At 40.2% G+C, this 16,556-nt stretch overlaps 1 protein-coding gene across 1 annotated transcript; it reads right to left on the reverse strand.

The window, feature by feature from the left end:
- Positions 1-721: 721 nt before the first annotated feature.
- LOC148008824 (uncharacterized) lies at positions 722-4,220 on the reverse strand. The gene is made up of 5 exons (XM_087674012.1): positions 3,098-4,220; positions 2,952-3,019; positions 2,374-2,868; positions 1,885-2,275; positions 722-1,800 (listed from the first exon to the last, which is right to left on the reverse strand). Exons 1-5 carry the CDS (start codon positions 4,164-4,166, stop codon positions 746-748), a joined length of 3,078 nt encoding a protein of 1,025 aa, XP_087530138.1. The 5' UTR covers positions 4,167-4,220; the 3' UTR covers positions 722-745.
- Positions 4,221-16,556: the final 12,336 nt, after the last annotated feature.

Consider the following 16,556-nt stretch of genomic DNA (forward strand, 5'->3'; position numbering starts at 1 on the left):
TCACTTATGGTCATGAACTTGGTTTGTGGCAGACATGTACTAAGATTTGAATTCATGGTTCTTTTTGAAATCATGCATCTTTTTGGACTTTTTCTGATTCTTTGTGTGGTATAGAAATCATTAATTGATCTTATCTCAATGTTACTAATCTCACGATTTAATGTTACCAATCTAACGATTTCATTGCACCATAGCACTTCATTACATTATTCCATAGGATTCTTTGTTTAGAAATCATTAATTGATCTTATCTCTCTCTCTCTCTCTCTCAAATTGACCATAGTATCATGAATTGAACTCATAAACATTTGCTTATTTGGTTGTGTAGTCACCAATGATTCAATGTTACTAATCTCACGATTTAATGCTACTAATCTCATGATTTCATTGCACCATAGTATTGCGGTTACATTATTCCATGGGATGTGTGGTTCAACTTGCTTTATCACATGTGTCAACTATGCTTCCCAACAATGCACCCATCATTACTAACTTAAGCTATCAATATTTGCGCAACTCTTTAAATATGAGAGCATGTCACATCTGGATTACATGAACATGTAGTGATAAGAAATAACCTGTTGGATGTGTTGCCAAATATACACACTAATTTCTAACTAGTAAAATCATATAATTATCCAATACGACACTACCATAAAATCCAAAACACCACCATAAAAACTAGCTAATTCCAGCAAATAGAGCAAGATAAAATCCAGGAGAACGTTATCCATTAGATGGAGAATCATGTGTACAGTACAAACATTTTGAACCTAGATGCCAAGACTTCTGTGATCGTGGACCCATCAGGGAACGAGAGAGAAAACTGACGCTCCTCATTCTCACTGTTGTAGGTGCAATACAAAATACGACAAGTGCCAATGTAAGACTCACCATACAATCGCACCGCCTTGCCGATCAAGATAGAATCCGCTGGATGAGGAGCATACCGCAGGGATAGAGGGAGTAGTGCATGGCAAGTATTGCATGAATACACTGCGAGAGGGTCCACCAAAAATGTTTTGGTGCAGCAATGAGGACAATATATCCGCGGTTTTGGGCTAAACCTTACACGACCCCTCCCTCGTTGATGCTTGCGCCTTAACACGCCTGTAATAGATGGACGCTTGGGTTGTGATGAGGACTCCCCCCTCTCATTTGGACGATGACGATGATCCTTGCCATGCCCTAGGCGCGTCTGTGTCACATTTTCCTGGATCTGATAGATCCCACCCTTTTTAGGCATGTCAATCTCCTGTGGTGTGAACATGTGAACAAGAGACTCTTTAGCACTTTCCAGTTGGCGCATACAAGCATCCATCTGTGCCGCTGTGTAGGATGGAATCCCATCCTCGATCCTTTGAAGGAGGTCTCTAAAGTCTGCGATGGAGGACACGAGTTCCCCTTTCTGCACGCCACCATCGGAAGATGATCCCTCCAATCCTGTGATTTTATCGCCACCTGGTCTTTCCTTTATGTCATCAAAGACATGCGCACTATCGATGATGGGGAGAACCTCATGAAGGTGAGGAAAATAGCTCTTCAAGATGAGCCTCAAACCATGAAGATGTTTACAGTCAGTCGACCAATCAGGGCAATCACAGTAGTTTGATTGTACACTTACATGATACCATTTTGCATGTTGGGTGGTGCTTGCTATTTTAAACAACATGGTCCCCTCGTTAATGACTTGAAGAGAGGATGGATCTTGCTCATACCGCTGAAGAATCTTCTCCCCTGCTGCCAATCTAGCCGTATGACTCTTGCTTGACCCATAGACTTTGAAGCGCTCAGAATCAGCTGGCATAAAAAACATGTATAAGACAACAATGCATTTTAAGGAAAGGTCAAAAGTGCAAATAGAAAGGAAATTGACCACATTACCTATCTCTTGCTTTTGCTTGAAAAACTCCAAAGCCGATCCACCCATTCTAGAACCCGACGATGAGTCACCAACAAGGGCGTGCAGCAGATCCAAAATGGACCTGTTGATCCTAGCATCAAGTAGAGTGTACTTGATATATTGCCAAAGTCTCTCGATGAGGTTTGTTGTGTCGACATTGCCATGTGGAAACATGCGACCAAACTTGGGCCATCTTGCACGCCAAATACAATCTTTCCCACACCATCCATTGGTAACGTATCGGACCACATTCGGATGAGCGGAATAACGATGAAGCAATTGCTCAAACATATCATCAAACTGCGACTCTGTAGGGCAATGCATAAGATTGGACAAAGAGGCATACACATGATCGCGCTCATCTGTAGGGACCTTGGTTCACGCAAGAACATGTAAAGTACTCACTGTCAAGCTCATGGAACTCACAAAAAGGCAATGCTTAAAAGTAAAATGGTATTGAAAAGGTGTACCTGTGGCAAGAGATTTTCAACCCATGCTTTCTTTGTGTGGAACCAGCATAGAATAATATGGCATGCTCGTTGACGCTTGTTGCCACCAAGGTAGTCGGTGGTCCAACAATGAGGGTCTTCCAGAACAACCTTCGAGAGCGCCTCCAGCTCTGGCTGGGACTTATCAATCACCAGGGCAGCAGGGCGAATATCTCCCATCCTAGAGAGGACTAGTCTCATGGTGATTTGCAAAGCCATAATCTCTTGGTTTGACCCATTGTCGCTAGTGCATAGCATAAACCAAATAGGGATACCCACCCCATGTTGGTTTGGTAAAACCGCCGCATAAAGCGGAAGACCAAACACATTGGTCTTGAATGTGCTGTCGATTGCCCAAGCATTGTTATTTGAGAACCTCTTACTCATTTGCAACATCCATTCGTCCTGGACTATCAGTACGAATGGTTTGTCCTTGTCCTCTATGGCATGAGGATTGTATGGTTGGCAATAGAGTACCTAAAAGACCATGTAGATGATAGTATCAAATAGATATACTAATTTTCACAGCTTATAAACGTTTATGAGAATATGTCAAATACCTTGTTTTGATCTCGTAGACGGAGAGCCTCCAAATACATTGCCATCCAATCATCCTTCGAAAGTTTGCCTGCAACAGGATGACACATAGAACATTGACGCTCAAAGCAACCTAGAACCATAGACAAAGGCTTAGAAGGTAGCATACCTTCAGTTCGAATTTGATATGATAGTGTCTGTACCTCCCTTGGTATCATGAAGAACCTGTAAATGACACGATCCAATGGAGAGGCATTTTTCAAATGAAACCGCTCCTTGCTAAGGCTCATCTTCGCAACGTGCCGACATGTCCCAACGTCAAACAGGTCATCCTTGCAACAATCAATCACAGTTGGATGCACGGGCAAGTGATACAAGTCGGCACGAGATCCAGGTACATGACCCTCGTGTGGTCCATGGACTCGTATAGTGACATCATAGAGATCGTCTTTGTACTCTATTTGCACCTTGAAAGGGCAACCACATTTCTTCGACGTTCGCAACCTGCGGATTTGGGATCCCTTTCGAGTTGCTCTACCACTGCGATGACATGCATATTCCACTATTGTCTTCCCTAAACCATGCTTTTTGGTTGAGCGAACCTTGCCCAACCTAACACTGTGTTCAAGCATGATTTCTTGAAGCCTCCGCTCAACAAGAGATCTATCTACAGTAAACTCCAAGATGGGCGCTCTTCTTTCTTGAACCTTCCCATGAACGAACAATGGGCCTTTATAACCATGGGGCCTTGTGAACACCTTGCAAGTACACCCACTGATGAGATCTCTCACATACGCAAGAGGAATGCCATGCCTTCTCAAGTCAGTACACCACGTGGATTTGATGGAATCAATTGTGACATTGATACCCTCGTGAGCACCTGTAACCTTGTTTATGTGATTTTCAAGGAATATGCTCTCCCACTCCTCTATACATGCAATGCGCAATGATGGCTCCGATTTCAAGGCCAATGTAATGTATCCATCGCCATTTCTACCAATGCAAAGACCTTCTCTGATTCTTCTCCACTTCTTCAAGTCGAGCAACTCCCTCCTGTGGAGTTGCTTGAGCACCTCCAATGTGATGGCCTTCTGCCCGCTCAAATCACTGACCATCAAGCTGTAAGTATCTCTATTAAAAGAGAAGTACTTCGATGAGGTATAGGTAGTTGGGCTTGGTGCATTGTTAGTGATTTCTTGTGGTGCCGAATCATTGTCTCCACTTAAGAAATCAAGCATCTCAACCTCGTCGCTTGATGATCCATCTAATGTCTCTTCATCCGTGTCGAGATCATCGATCTCAATGTCGCTTTCCATAATCCATGCGTGTTGACTACATACGTATATATCACCAAAACATCATTCCAATGCCACAATGCATCCAATGCAAATATGAGAGGAAGAAAGAGAGAGAGATATGCACCTTGTAGTGGAAGTCATGACCAAGAAATCGTAATATGAACCTCAAACCTTTGTTCCAATGATCGCGTGAGCTTGTATGCGCTTGGAATATGGGCATCCAACCTCGGTTCACAACAGCACACGAATGCGCCCTGCGTGCAGGATTTTCCTGTGGGTAATACCGAGAGCTTTTCGGCTTTCGGTACCAGGTCAACACAGTTTACTTTAATGGCTGGGTTTACTTTAATGGCTGGGTTTACTTGTAGTCCACGATTCAAAAATACGTATCAGAGATAGTGGGCCCCGCTGAATCTACTATCTCTTACTGCCAGCCCATGCCATCAATTTTAACGACTGGCGGTGCATTTATAGTCCTGGATGGGTTTACTTTTGCATGTGGCTGCGAACATCCCCGAATTTCGAGACGCCGTTGCTCCGTCAGATCCCAGTTTCCGGCTGGTTGGGTTTCTATTTGCGGGTTGGGTTTTGTTAATCTGGATGGGTTTACTTCTGCATAAAGTAGCGGCTCTGATGCGAGCCTTTTTTCGGGGTGAAGAGGAGCCGTTGATCCCAACTCCCCGAGGTCATAAAGACCCCGTGGGAGATAGTGCTGAGGCACTGCTGCTACGGTGCCAGCTCGCAGAGGAGGCCGACTCGCGCTTTAACGCCGTCAGCAGTGCGCTCAAGCCTTTGCCGAAGGCGCTGCCGTCGGGATACTTCTGAGTGTTGCACAGGATGTAGACCTCCGTGGAGGGGTCGAATGTCGCACAGCCTATTCCGAGCAGCTGGACGAGTGTAAAGAGGCCAATTACAACGATGGCTGGAATCGTGGTCATGCGCATATCCATGATGCAGACTGTTTACTACCTAGATTCTATTGGAAGGCCCGCTCTCTCTCTCTCTCTCTCTCTCTCTCTCTCTCTCTCTCCGTGTCTGTGGTTCAAAAGGAGGTCATACGTTACTGCGGACCTGCACCACAATTTATATAAGGACCCGGCGACGAGCGATTCATACAATCCATCTCAGGCTGGCCGCTGAATCCATCTCAGCAAGCCCGACTCTGTCAATGGTTCGTTGAAACTTGCGTTGGCAGACGAAACTTGCGACTTTCTCCGATGTTATGACAAAAGACACTTTATTAAAAAACCTATTTCTGTAATTTTAACGATTTTAAATTTGAAATTTGAAATTTGCCTAATTTTCAGCGTAAGGTCTACCATTTGAAATGTTCCTCACATAGCACCTCGGTTTCGCCTAACCACTGCTGGCTTTCACAAATTAAGCCTTAAGCGGTTGTCTTCACAATTTGCCAAAAGTTTAAGCTTCCAAAGTCTACAATGTGATATGTCCTTCAATTTTGAGAAAATGAGACATGTATGTAAGAATGGAAGTGTTGCGAGTCCAATAATGTCTATTCATTGGAAATATTGCAACATATTGCTTATGTGAATTGTTGCCCCATGGCAAATCTTTCCACATGGGCCTAGCTTTCACCCTGTTTGTGGCACCACTTCTAATACATTTTGTGGTGGGCATATAAAAAACGTTTGTGCATCTTAATCCACCCTAACTATAGCAATCCATATGCTTTCGAACGACTAACTACAGTGCAAGTACAATCACTTCTTAAAAGACCAAAAAGTTATTAGGTGTTTGTGGTGCAACTATTATCATCTAGTACATTGATTTGGCTTCTTTAAGAGAATAACTATAGAAAGTAATGCATCCTAATTGTATAACATTAACATAATGGGCTCACTCCATATAAACTCACACTACCATGGTGGCATGTGCACACACACACACACACACACACACACACATACAAGCACATGGATACACATGATAAGTTTTTTAGAAATAAGGCCCCTTGCATGGCTTTTAAAGGAGTTTTCTATTTGGAAAAGAAATATATATAAGCAAAAACTACTAGGAATGTCAAATTTCAAGAGTCACAATTAAGAATGAATCCACGAAAAAAAGCTACCCTACTTAAGTTTTCTTACCATGGCATTCTTAAAAACCTTCTTGGCAAAGCTTATCCATACAAATGTGACATCATTAATCAAAAGACTAACATCTATTTCCTCCCTTCAAGCAATGCATCTCGATAGAAATTTATGCCACATTTGGGGCTTTTGAGAATAACAAGTATTTAATAAACTAAACTCTACTATGATCAAAACCACATTGCGGACTTTTAGAGCCACTCTTGTTACTCAATTACACAAGTAGTACTAACATTACTAAAAAAATGGGTTTCTTAATGACTTTCTCACTTAAAAGTATAACCATGTAATTGGCTTTATGTAAGGTCTCTATCATTTTGTTTGCTTTCTTACTCAATCTTTTAATATGCCACTGAATTTGTGCATGCTAAATCTCAAGCTTATCTACTATGATAAATTCCTTCTAGAAACTATCCACGGTGCAAGTCGCAACACCAGTGGTTAGCCAAATGCTTATGAATAACCCTAATGGGAGAAAAAGCATGGTTCATAATGTACCTTTGTTGCCAACTCCTCCCAGTGTGACTATGCCTATCGCTAGTTAGTTGGCTCCACCAAATGTTGGAGGCCAAGTTTCAAATTCTAATGTTGTTCCTGTGAGTCAACAACCAATGCCCAATCAAATTTTTAGGCCGATGAAACGACGGATACACGATCGAGGCTATGAGTCGAGTGCATCTAATGTCCTTGGAAAAGTTAAGGATATGATGAAGCATTATACCGACATGATTTCTAAGTAATATCGGCAAATAGCTATTGACGTCAATTTCCTGAAGAAGCAGCAGAATTTGATAGGGAGTCAATGCCCTGAAGAAGTTGGGCCCTCAAGATTTAGCTGTAAGTGGTGTGGCGGACAACATTTCCCTAGAAACTCTCCAAATGTTAAATGTGATATTTGTGGGAAGTCGGGCTATTTAGCCGCTACCTGTTGGAGTAAGATTAGTTCCCTTCAACAAGGGAGTAAATAGCCAGGTCCAGTTAATCATAGAGCGCAAGGTAATAACCTCCAGCAAAATGATGGACCAAGATAAATACTGCAAAGGGGAAAGACCACTATAGAAGAGTTGCCACAAGGCAATGGAGTCAGCCTTATTGAGGCTATACGAGTCAATGACGCTGAAACCTCTAGCCTAAGAGCCGTGACAAGAGGCCAAAAGGCTAAAGAGGTTGACAAAGATAATGTAAAGCCAGTTGAGGGAAACCCTAAGCAAGGGGATAAGGGGACGGAAGTTATGAATCTTTGTATGGAAGGTGGACCTCTAAGGCCTGTTGACAAAAAAGTCGATCCTAAGAAGGATGAGAAAATGCCAAGAAAGAATGCAAGAGCTAAAAAGAAACACCAAAACCGGTCCTGAGACCAAAAGAAAGGATGGTTTGGCGAGAAAAGAGAGCTTTGACTACCTATCATGATTTTGATTTAGCAAGTTCTCTTTGCGAAGTCAAACCAGATGTAAACCTTTTACAGTTGATTAAATTATCTCTAGGAGTACGCAAGGACTTCAAGAAGATCCTGTGTATTGGGTATATTGTAGAACCTTTGGGCATAGCACGAGTAGGGGAAGATTGGTTTGAGCATGCTAAAAAAATTGCCCTAGGGTTCCAACTTATGTGGATGGAATATTAGTGGAGCATGCTATCGTAGACATTGGATCCTCCGTCAATATCATGAGTTCAGAGTTGATGGAGAGGTTGGGTCTAGGCATCCAAAAAGATAGCTCCACCCTTCTTAGAATGGCTGATGATAGTCTAAGACAACCAGAAGGTTGCGTTACTAGAGTCCATGTTACCGTTGCAAGTCTAGAATGCTTCTTGGACTTTAGGGTGATAAGATTTGCAGGACGTCCTAACTATCGAGTCTTGCTAGGTAGGCCTTGGATCTTACAAATAGACTGCCAAGTCGATATACCTGCCAGTCGAGTGGTTCTAGGTAGAGGTGCTAATCGAGTAATAGTCGATGCTTACCCTGAGTCTCCTCAGAGTGAGAGAGCTCATTTATCCTCTACTGAATCAGAGACAGCAGATGATCCATCTACTAGTGAGACATCATACAATGACGAATCCAAAGAGGGGTCCACTAGAGAGGATATTTATCAGATAACTCTAAATGAGCCGATAGAGCCGCAAGATAGGATAAGAGACGCGGATGTGATTGAGTTAGACCTTGGCACGCGGAATGATTTGCAGTCAATTAAATTAGGTTCCATGCTCAGTTCAATAGAAAGGAAGGACTATGTGTCCTTGATTCAAGAATTCCGCGACATTTTTTCTTCGAGTTATGATGAGCTGAGAGGCATTCCTCCCAACCCGGTTGTTCATACTATTCCTGTAAAAGAAGGCAGTCGTCCTGTGTGTCAGAAGGTAAGATGTATGCCTTTTGAATTGAGGGCCGGGCTGTTTGAGGAATTACAGAAGTTAAGGAAAGCTGGGTTAATCTTCCCTGTACAACACACGGAATGGTGTTCACCAGCTGTTATCAGCAGGAAGAAGAAAAACAACCAGATTCGATTATGTGTAGATTTTAGAGATCTAAATAAGTAGACGGTTAAGGATTACTATCCGTTACCATTTATTGACCAAATTTTGGATCAATTAGCAGGTAGGGAAATATATTTGTTTATGGATTACTTTGCAAGATACAACCAGATGGCAATTGTAGAAGAGGACAAGTTGAAAACAACTTTTATTACTGTCTTTGGTACTTTTACATACCATGTGATGGCCTTTGGTTTGTGCAATGCACCTGGATCATTGCAACGAATAGCAGACAAGACCTTTGGTGACATCTCCCCAGATGAGTTGAAAGTATTTATTGATGATCTAGGGGTAGCCACTGTAAGGGAAAGGATGTTTATTACTTTGAGAAAGTGTTTTGAGCGCTACAGACTATTTTGTATCCCTCTTAATCCACGAAAGTGTGTCTTTGGAGTGCCTTATGGGTTATTGCTGGGCCATGTGGTCAGTTCAGCAGGGATAGCAATTAACCCTGAAAAGATCAAGGTCATAGTCGCTATGAGTCCACCACACACTCCAAAAGAGGTACATATATTTTTGTCATGAGAAGGTCATTTTCTATACGAAGGTGAAAGGGCTTAGATTGCTTATGAACAAGCTACAACCACCTGATCATTTGGCAAAGTGGTTGATCACTTTGCAAGAGTTCGATTATGAGATTAAGAGTAAGCCACCGAGGTTGCAGGGTATTGTGGAATGCCTTGTGGATTTCGGGGAGCCGAAAGAGACTCTGGCGGAAGGCAGTGATATTGAAGAAATGTTTAAAATTGATACAGCTTCTATCCCATCTTGGTATGTTGCTATTATGCATTATCTATCGACGGGAGAGACTGGAGCTGGTTTATCAAAATCACAAAAGAGGAAAATCGGACAACAGGCTTTGAAGTTTTCCTTGATCGCAGGAACACTATATCGGCAGGGTATTGATGATATCTATCGTCAATGTGTGATGCCTGATTAGGTTCCTTTCATCTTGGAAGAGTGTCATGACTCTGCATGTGGAGGGCACTTTGCGGGATGGTTGACGGCACAGAAAGCTTTAAGAGATGGATACTAGTGGCCATCCATCTTCCAAGATTCCTTTGAGTACGTTAAGAGATGTGATACCTATCAAAGACATGACAACAGAGAGAATAGGAAATGCCCACTTACGCCTATCATGGCTATCCTTCCATTTGAGAAGTGGGATATTGACTTTGTGGGTCCTATCACCTCGTCGTCTACTACCCAGAAGAGGTATATTATAGTAGCAACTGATTATTTTACAAAATGGTCAAAAGCGTGGGTGACGAGGCAGCACAATGCAAAAGAGACCGCAACTTTTCTTTTAGAGTAGATTATTTTCCGTTTTTGTCCATCGAAGGAACTAGTGTCGGACCGTGGAACCCATTTTCTGAATAAGGTGATTAAAAGCTTGACTGAAGCTTGGCAAATCAAGCACAATAAAACGACTTTCTATAATCCACAAGAAAATGGGCAATTTGAAAGTACTAATAAGCAGCTTGTGGGTATCTTGTCTAAAATAGTCTCGGAGAAGAAATGAGACTGGGACAAGAAGTTGTATGTGGCAGTATGGGCGTACAATACAACATTCAAGCGAGCTACCGGCCATACTCCATTTAAGTTAGTTTATGGGGAAGAGTGTGTGTTACCCCTCGAAATAGAGTTGCCAACCATACTGTTTGCAACTAACCACTCTTTGGGAGACGAGGATTCTCTCTTTGAATGTTTCACGACCATAGCCCACCTGGATGAACTGAAATTGCAGAGCTTATTACACCAGGAGGTAGCTAAATGTCGGATGAAGTGGTTGCATGACCTTAAAGAAAAGAAGTATACCTTTAAAAAATGGCAATTAGTTCTGTATTACGATGCGGGTAGGGAGCTGTTTCCAGGGAAGCTAGAACCTAGATGGAATGGCCCCTACAAGATTGTCAGGATAGGGAAAAATAGGTCTACGGCTCTACTAGCTGATCTGTAGGGAGTAGAGTTTAAAAATAAGGTTAATATTAAAGATATTAAACCTTATTATTTCTAAGTATGCTAATACAGGAAAAATGCATTGCAGGTCCATGTTGCTGGGGATGATTTGAGACCTGCACAAGAGCTTAAAGTTGGTTGATGGGACGCTTAATTCCTTATTGGAGCACCCATATATGGAGCAGAGATACTATCAGGGGAAACTTATCTGATGGAGCAAAGGATACAAAGTGATTGAGCAAGAAGACGAAACCTTTGTGTGGGAGATCAAAGTCTTCTGCCATCACTATTTACGACTGTTGAAAAGTATCCTTGTTGATTTCAATGAAGAAGGTGGGATGGAGTCGTCAGTTAATCCTCTCAATATGCTAAACTTTGATTACCATAATTACGAATAGAGGAGTTCGTGATGGCAGGCTGTGTAAACCTATTGTGGACGTACACATTATATTTTGACAGAGCGTCCAGGGGCCCTAATAAAAAAGGGAGTATTGGAGTAGTAATCCAAGATCCCCAACGTAGAGTTAGGATTAAGTTAGCTGCTTATCTCGGGGTAGGATTCACTAACAATATGGCAGAGTATAAAGCCTTGATTATGGGTCTACATATTGCCAAACAAGGTGGTATTCAGCGGTTGTTAGTAAAAGGGGATTCCCAATTGATCCTGAATCAGCTAGAAGGGACATACATAGTGCAGAATCCCATCCTTTGTATGTATCATCAAACTGCAATGACCCTACTTGAGGAGTTTGAGAGAGTGTCTTTTCAGCTGATTCCACGTTAGTGCAATCAGTTTGCGGATTCACTAGCAAATCTTGCTTATGAAGAAGACATTTTCTTCAACTGTGGTCCTAGTTTGGATATTGCTATCAGTGATGAAACAAGACTTGGTCGCTTGTGGGGAATGCTATTAGATCATGCAATATATGGCAGATGATGGTTGATATGGGTGATGCACAGAGTAGCTAAGACCAATCTACCGTTGTTATCTTGGACCCATAGGCTTATTAGACAACATGTGATGTGTACGCCTCTTGCTATATATGCAAGAGGGATGGGCCATAACCTTATGCATTTAGTTTAGGGCTGTGAGCCTGTTTTTCCTCCTTCAAAAGGAGCCGATTATTGTATATCTATACTATTCCTGGGAGGGATGTGTAGGTGCTATTCTGTTTGATCTCGTTAGGCCAAGAGGGCCAGTTTCGTGAGGTTTTAAATGTTTTGTTTCATTAGGCCAAGAGGGCCGATTAAGTTTTGTAGTGAACTATTTTATTTCATTAGGCCAAGAGGGCCAGTTGTCTGTTTAGTGCAGGTGTGGTTAATGGTTTCTTGTTTTAGTCTTGTGCTAGAAAAGTTCGGAAGAAGAGCTTGGAAGGAGCCTTTTGTTGCACGGAAGCTTCTCGTGGCCCTATCCAGGTGATATCTCTCCTTTTCAAGTACTGTGTTTTTATGCTCTATGTGTCTGTGTACTTGTAGGGGATTTTATTTTCTTGTTGGGGACCGGCGTCCAAGGCATGAAGTCCCAGGGTTAGGTTATGTATGTCTGAGGGAGGTCTGATGAGTAGTCGTTGGCCCCTGTGAAGACATTGCCAGACATCGAAAGATCTGTTTAAAAAAGTAGTTCTAGTGACCTTGTTCTGCTAGCCTGCTAGGCAGCCGTTCTAGGAGTTCTTGTTAGTTGTGAGGCAGTTAGAGAATGCTGTCAGAAGAAAAATGATGATGATAAAGAGGAACAAAACCTAGAATATCTCAAAAGACAATAAATATATATAGAGGTGTGTAAAAAGGGGTTCTAACCCCTATAAAACTAGAACCACAAATATCTGTCCGACACATTAAGTGGGTTGCTTTTATTCAAAGTGTTTATCCACTCATACAATATCAACCCAAAAAAGAGAATGTTGTTACTGATGCTTTAAGTAGAAGACCGACTATCCATAATATTTTTGTGATATCTTTTGACTCTCTTTTCCCTATAAAAGATACCTATGACCAAGACCCTAGTTTTCAAGCTGATTGGAATACATTAGTTACAAATAGTTGGATTCCTGTTGAGTCATTGTCTTACACTAATGGATTTACGTTTTATGAAAAAAGATTATGTGTAAGTGTTCCATTTCAATAATTTATTTTTCATGAAATTCATTGTCCCCCATACCAAGGCCATAGAGGAATTATTTCTACTCTGCGTATACTAATTGAAGATTTTTATTGGCCACACATGGAATTTGATGTATCTAACTTTGTATCTGAATGCTTAATTTGCCAAAGAGTTAAATGACACCATGGTAAACAATATGGTTTATTAATGTCTTTACCAATTCCAGAACGACCATGGAAACAAATCTCAATGGATTTTATCACTAGTTTGCCTAACACTAAAGCTAATCATGACATGATTTGGACTATTGTCAATAGGTTTAGCAAACAAGCATATTTCATTCCATGCAAGAAAACATTAACTGCATCTCAAGTTGCTCAATTATTCTTGAAAATCGTTTTCACTAATCCTGGTTTGCCAAAAGTTATTATTTCTGACCGTGATTCTAGATTCTGCAATAATTGTTGTATTACTTTGTTTGCTAATCTAGGAACAAAGATTGATTTTTCATCTGCATTTCATCCTGAAACAAATGGGCAAACAAAAGCTACTAACAATACCATTTTAGATCTTTTGCATGCATACACAATTTCAAAACTGCAAACATGGGATACACATTTACATTTACTTCAGTTTGCATATAATAACATACCACATACAGCTACACAAAAAGCACCATTTGAAATTATTTATGGATATAGATTACCTACACCTATTACATTATTGTCAAACAAAGTTTAAGCTGTTGATGATATTGCTAACATGCATGATACCATTTTTGATGAAGTTAAACATATGTTTGCCAAAGCCCAGCAATCATACACAAAACAAGCCAACAAGAAAAGAAAAGCTATCAGTTTCAAAGTTGATGATTATGTTTGGTTACATATTGAAAAGCGAAGATTACAAAGTGTTAACAAACACCCTATTGTAAAGTTAGCTCTTAGATTTTATGGACCTTTCAAGATCATTCACAAAATCAATGACAATACATTTAAACTAGAATTACCACAACACTAGAAAATCCACAACACTTTTCATATCAGTTTATTACAACCTTTTAGAGGCTAATTACATGTACATCCTGTTTATGAAAACCCTCCTTTGCTAGAAGAAGAAATGAAATCCTTGAGCCTAAAACTATTCTTGATACTGACTTTATGATCACTAGAAATGGCCGTAGATATTCTAGATATCTGGTTAAGTTTAAAAATCATCCTGTTGAAGAGGCACAATGGATGCATGCTCGAGACCTAAGCACTTACCCCTCACTATTGGATCCACATTGAGCTAATAGCAATTGAGGACAATTGATATCCAACCCCGGGGGTATGATGCTAGGAGGCATATTCCATGGTGGATTGTGTGAGGTTTTGTGGTGGATTCTGTAAAATTATATTTATTACCGAGGCTCATACACAAGGTGGATTCCTTGTGCAAAAATTCGATGGGGAAGCTTATCCTTTTCGGACGTCTTGTTAATTTAATGTGCAAGTGGGTGATTCCATAGTGGGTGATTTTGCAAAATACATATTTAAATTAATATACCTTTATGAGTTTAGAGTGTGCACTCGTAATAAATTAAGGTTCGGATTGAGTTCTAACCAATTTCTTTATTTTATAGCTGAAGACTACTAAGTATTCACTTTTTTTGGTTGAATTTTATTATTTTCTAACAATTGTGAATGCTTCAGTTGATCTGTAGAGCAGGCAACGGTAGCATTGGGAAGCACTGGGCCATAGCGTGTATTCAAGTTATTTAGAAGAAATTATCATTTTTTATGGGCGTGCATCTTAGGCGTGGCACCAATATTTATTTTGACGTGCTTATTTATTGAAGTGCCTAATACTATTATTATTTTGTATGTGCATGGGTGCACAATTTAAATATTTGTTATTGGATATTGTATTTGGGCATAGCCTGACTCTTTGGGCACTCCAATAGCTTTAATTCTTTAGTGGGACAAAAGCAAACATAAAAGCTAAAGCATGTTAATTGTAAATTGGGCTATTTTTTGAGCTTGGAGATGAGTAATATATCAAATACATGCTTTGTGGAGCGCTCACACAAGGCATGGGGGGAAATTGTACCCAATTAGTCTTTTACTTCATGTCATGCAAGTCTTCTCTCTTGTTTTTCGTGCAAAAATAGAGTTCTTTTTTGTTGGGGACCTTCCGACGCTCACTATGCGCGCATACAACATCCGATCTATGCACCATGTTCTGCTTTTGATGCACTATTTTTGTTGGTTGAAAGGAAAAACAAAGCATAGAGGATGTGCATTGATTTTTAAGCTTTAAATAAAATTACCAGTAAAAATCAATATTTGCTTCCTAGAGTTTATGCTTTGAGAAATAGTACAATTCTTAATATTCTTAGATTCTATACTATTAATCAATTTAGTAATTGGAATCAACATTTGGCTATTCTTCACATTGCTTATAATAACACCCCACATTCTACCACTAGTAGTAAACCTCGTTTCAACATAGTTTATGGAAGGAAATTGTCTATTCATATGACAATCATGGCTTCTAATGTTCCCTCTATTAATTCTTTGGTTAGTGACCATAGATAAATTTAGAGGAATTCATCAAGCCATAAAATTTGGTAATTCTCTAGTTACTAACCACTCAAGCCATAAAAAGTGTAAGGCTATTCAATTTTTTTAAAAACATGATCTAGTTTGGTTGTGAATTGAACAAAGCAAGTTACAATCCATTAAAAGGTATCTAAAATTCAAGTTAGCACCAATGTATTATGGCCCATTTTCAATTGTTTACAAGATTAATGAAAAGGCATTTATATTGGGCAGCTTGCTTCATTGAAAATACATAATTCTTTTTACATTGGTTTGTTGAAACCATTTAAGGAAACATCTCCAACTACTCTTAAAGCTAATGATCCTCCTTTGTTAGAGGCCAATTATCTTTACTAGAAAATCCATTTTCAATAGCGTATAACTCTCGTGTTTGGACCACAAAGACTAGTTGAGGTTAATGCTTCTGTGGAGCCATTTGTCCTTCCCATCATTAGCTATCAAAATTCATTTGACATCATGATCTTCATCTTGCAATAGATCACTTTGTGAGAATATAACATTTATTTAACTTCTTCACCCTTTCCTAATTTGAAAAAAATTAATTTTGCAATCATGTCATTTCCAGGTTTCTTTGGTCACCCAAGGGAAAGTGCTATTAATTTCATGGATAGCTCAGAAATGGATTTCCTTCTCTCAGGAAGGGATGATGGGCCCACAAAGCTTCATGCTATACCATTGATTCTTAAAGAAGAAGCAAAGGTTTGGTATCGTGTCCTAGGTGATAAAACTAAAGCCACATGGGAGGCCCTCAAGAATGGATTTCTTCTCCAATATGACAGAGGTGATGCTCCTCAAGATTTGTGGAGATAGCTCTCAGAATTATGCCAATGTTCTCTCAAATATTCTCAGGTAAGTTACTCATGAATATATGTGTGCATTACGTGGGTTCAAAATAAGGTATTTTTTATACATTTTTTACATACAAAAGGGTGCAATATAAAGGGGTTATTTACATATTGAATAGAAAAGGGTTATGTTTTATTCATGAAAAATTCATAGATAAGGATATTTATAAATAGGCTGT

The sequence above is a fragment of the Lygodium microphyllum genome, unplaced genomic scaffold (genome assembly GCF_053477565.2).
Source record: "Lygodium microphyllum isolate KBCC unplaced genomic scaffold, Lygodium_microphyllum_v1.1.10 scaffold_67, whole genome shotgun sequence".
Classification (NCBI taxonomy): domain Eukaryota; kingdom Viridiplantae; phylum Streptophyta; class Polypodiopsida; order Schizaeales; family Lygodiaceae; genus Lygodium; species Lygodium microphyllum.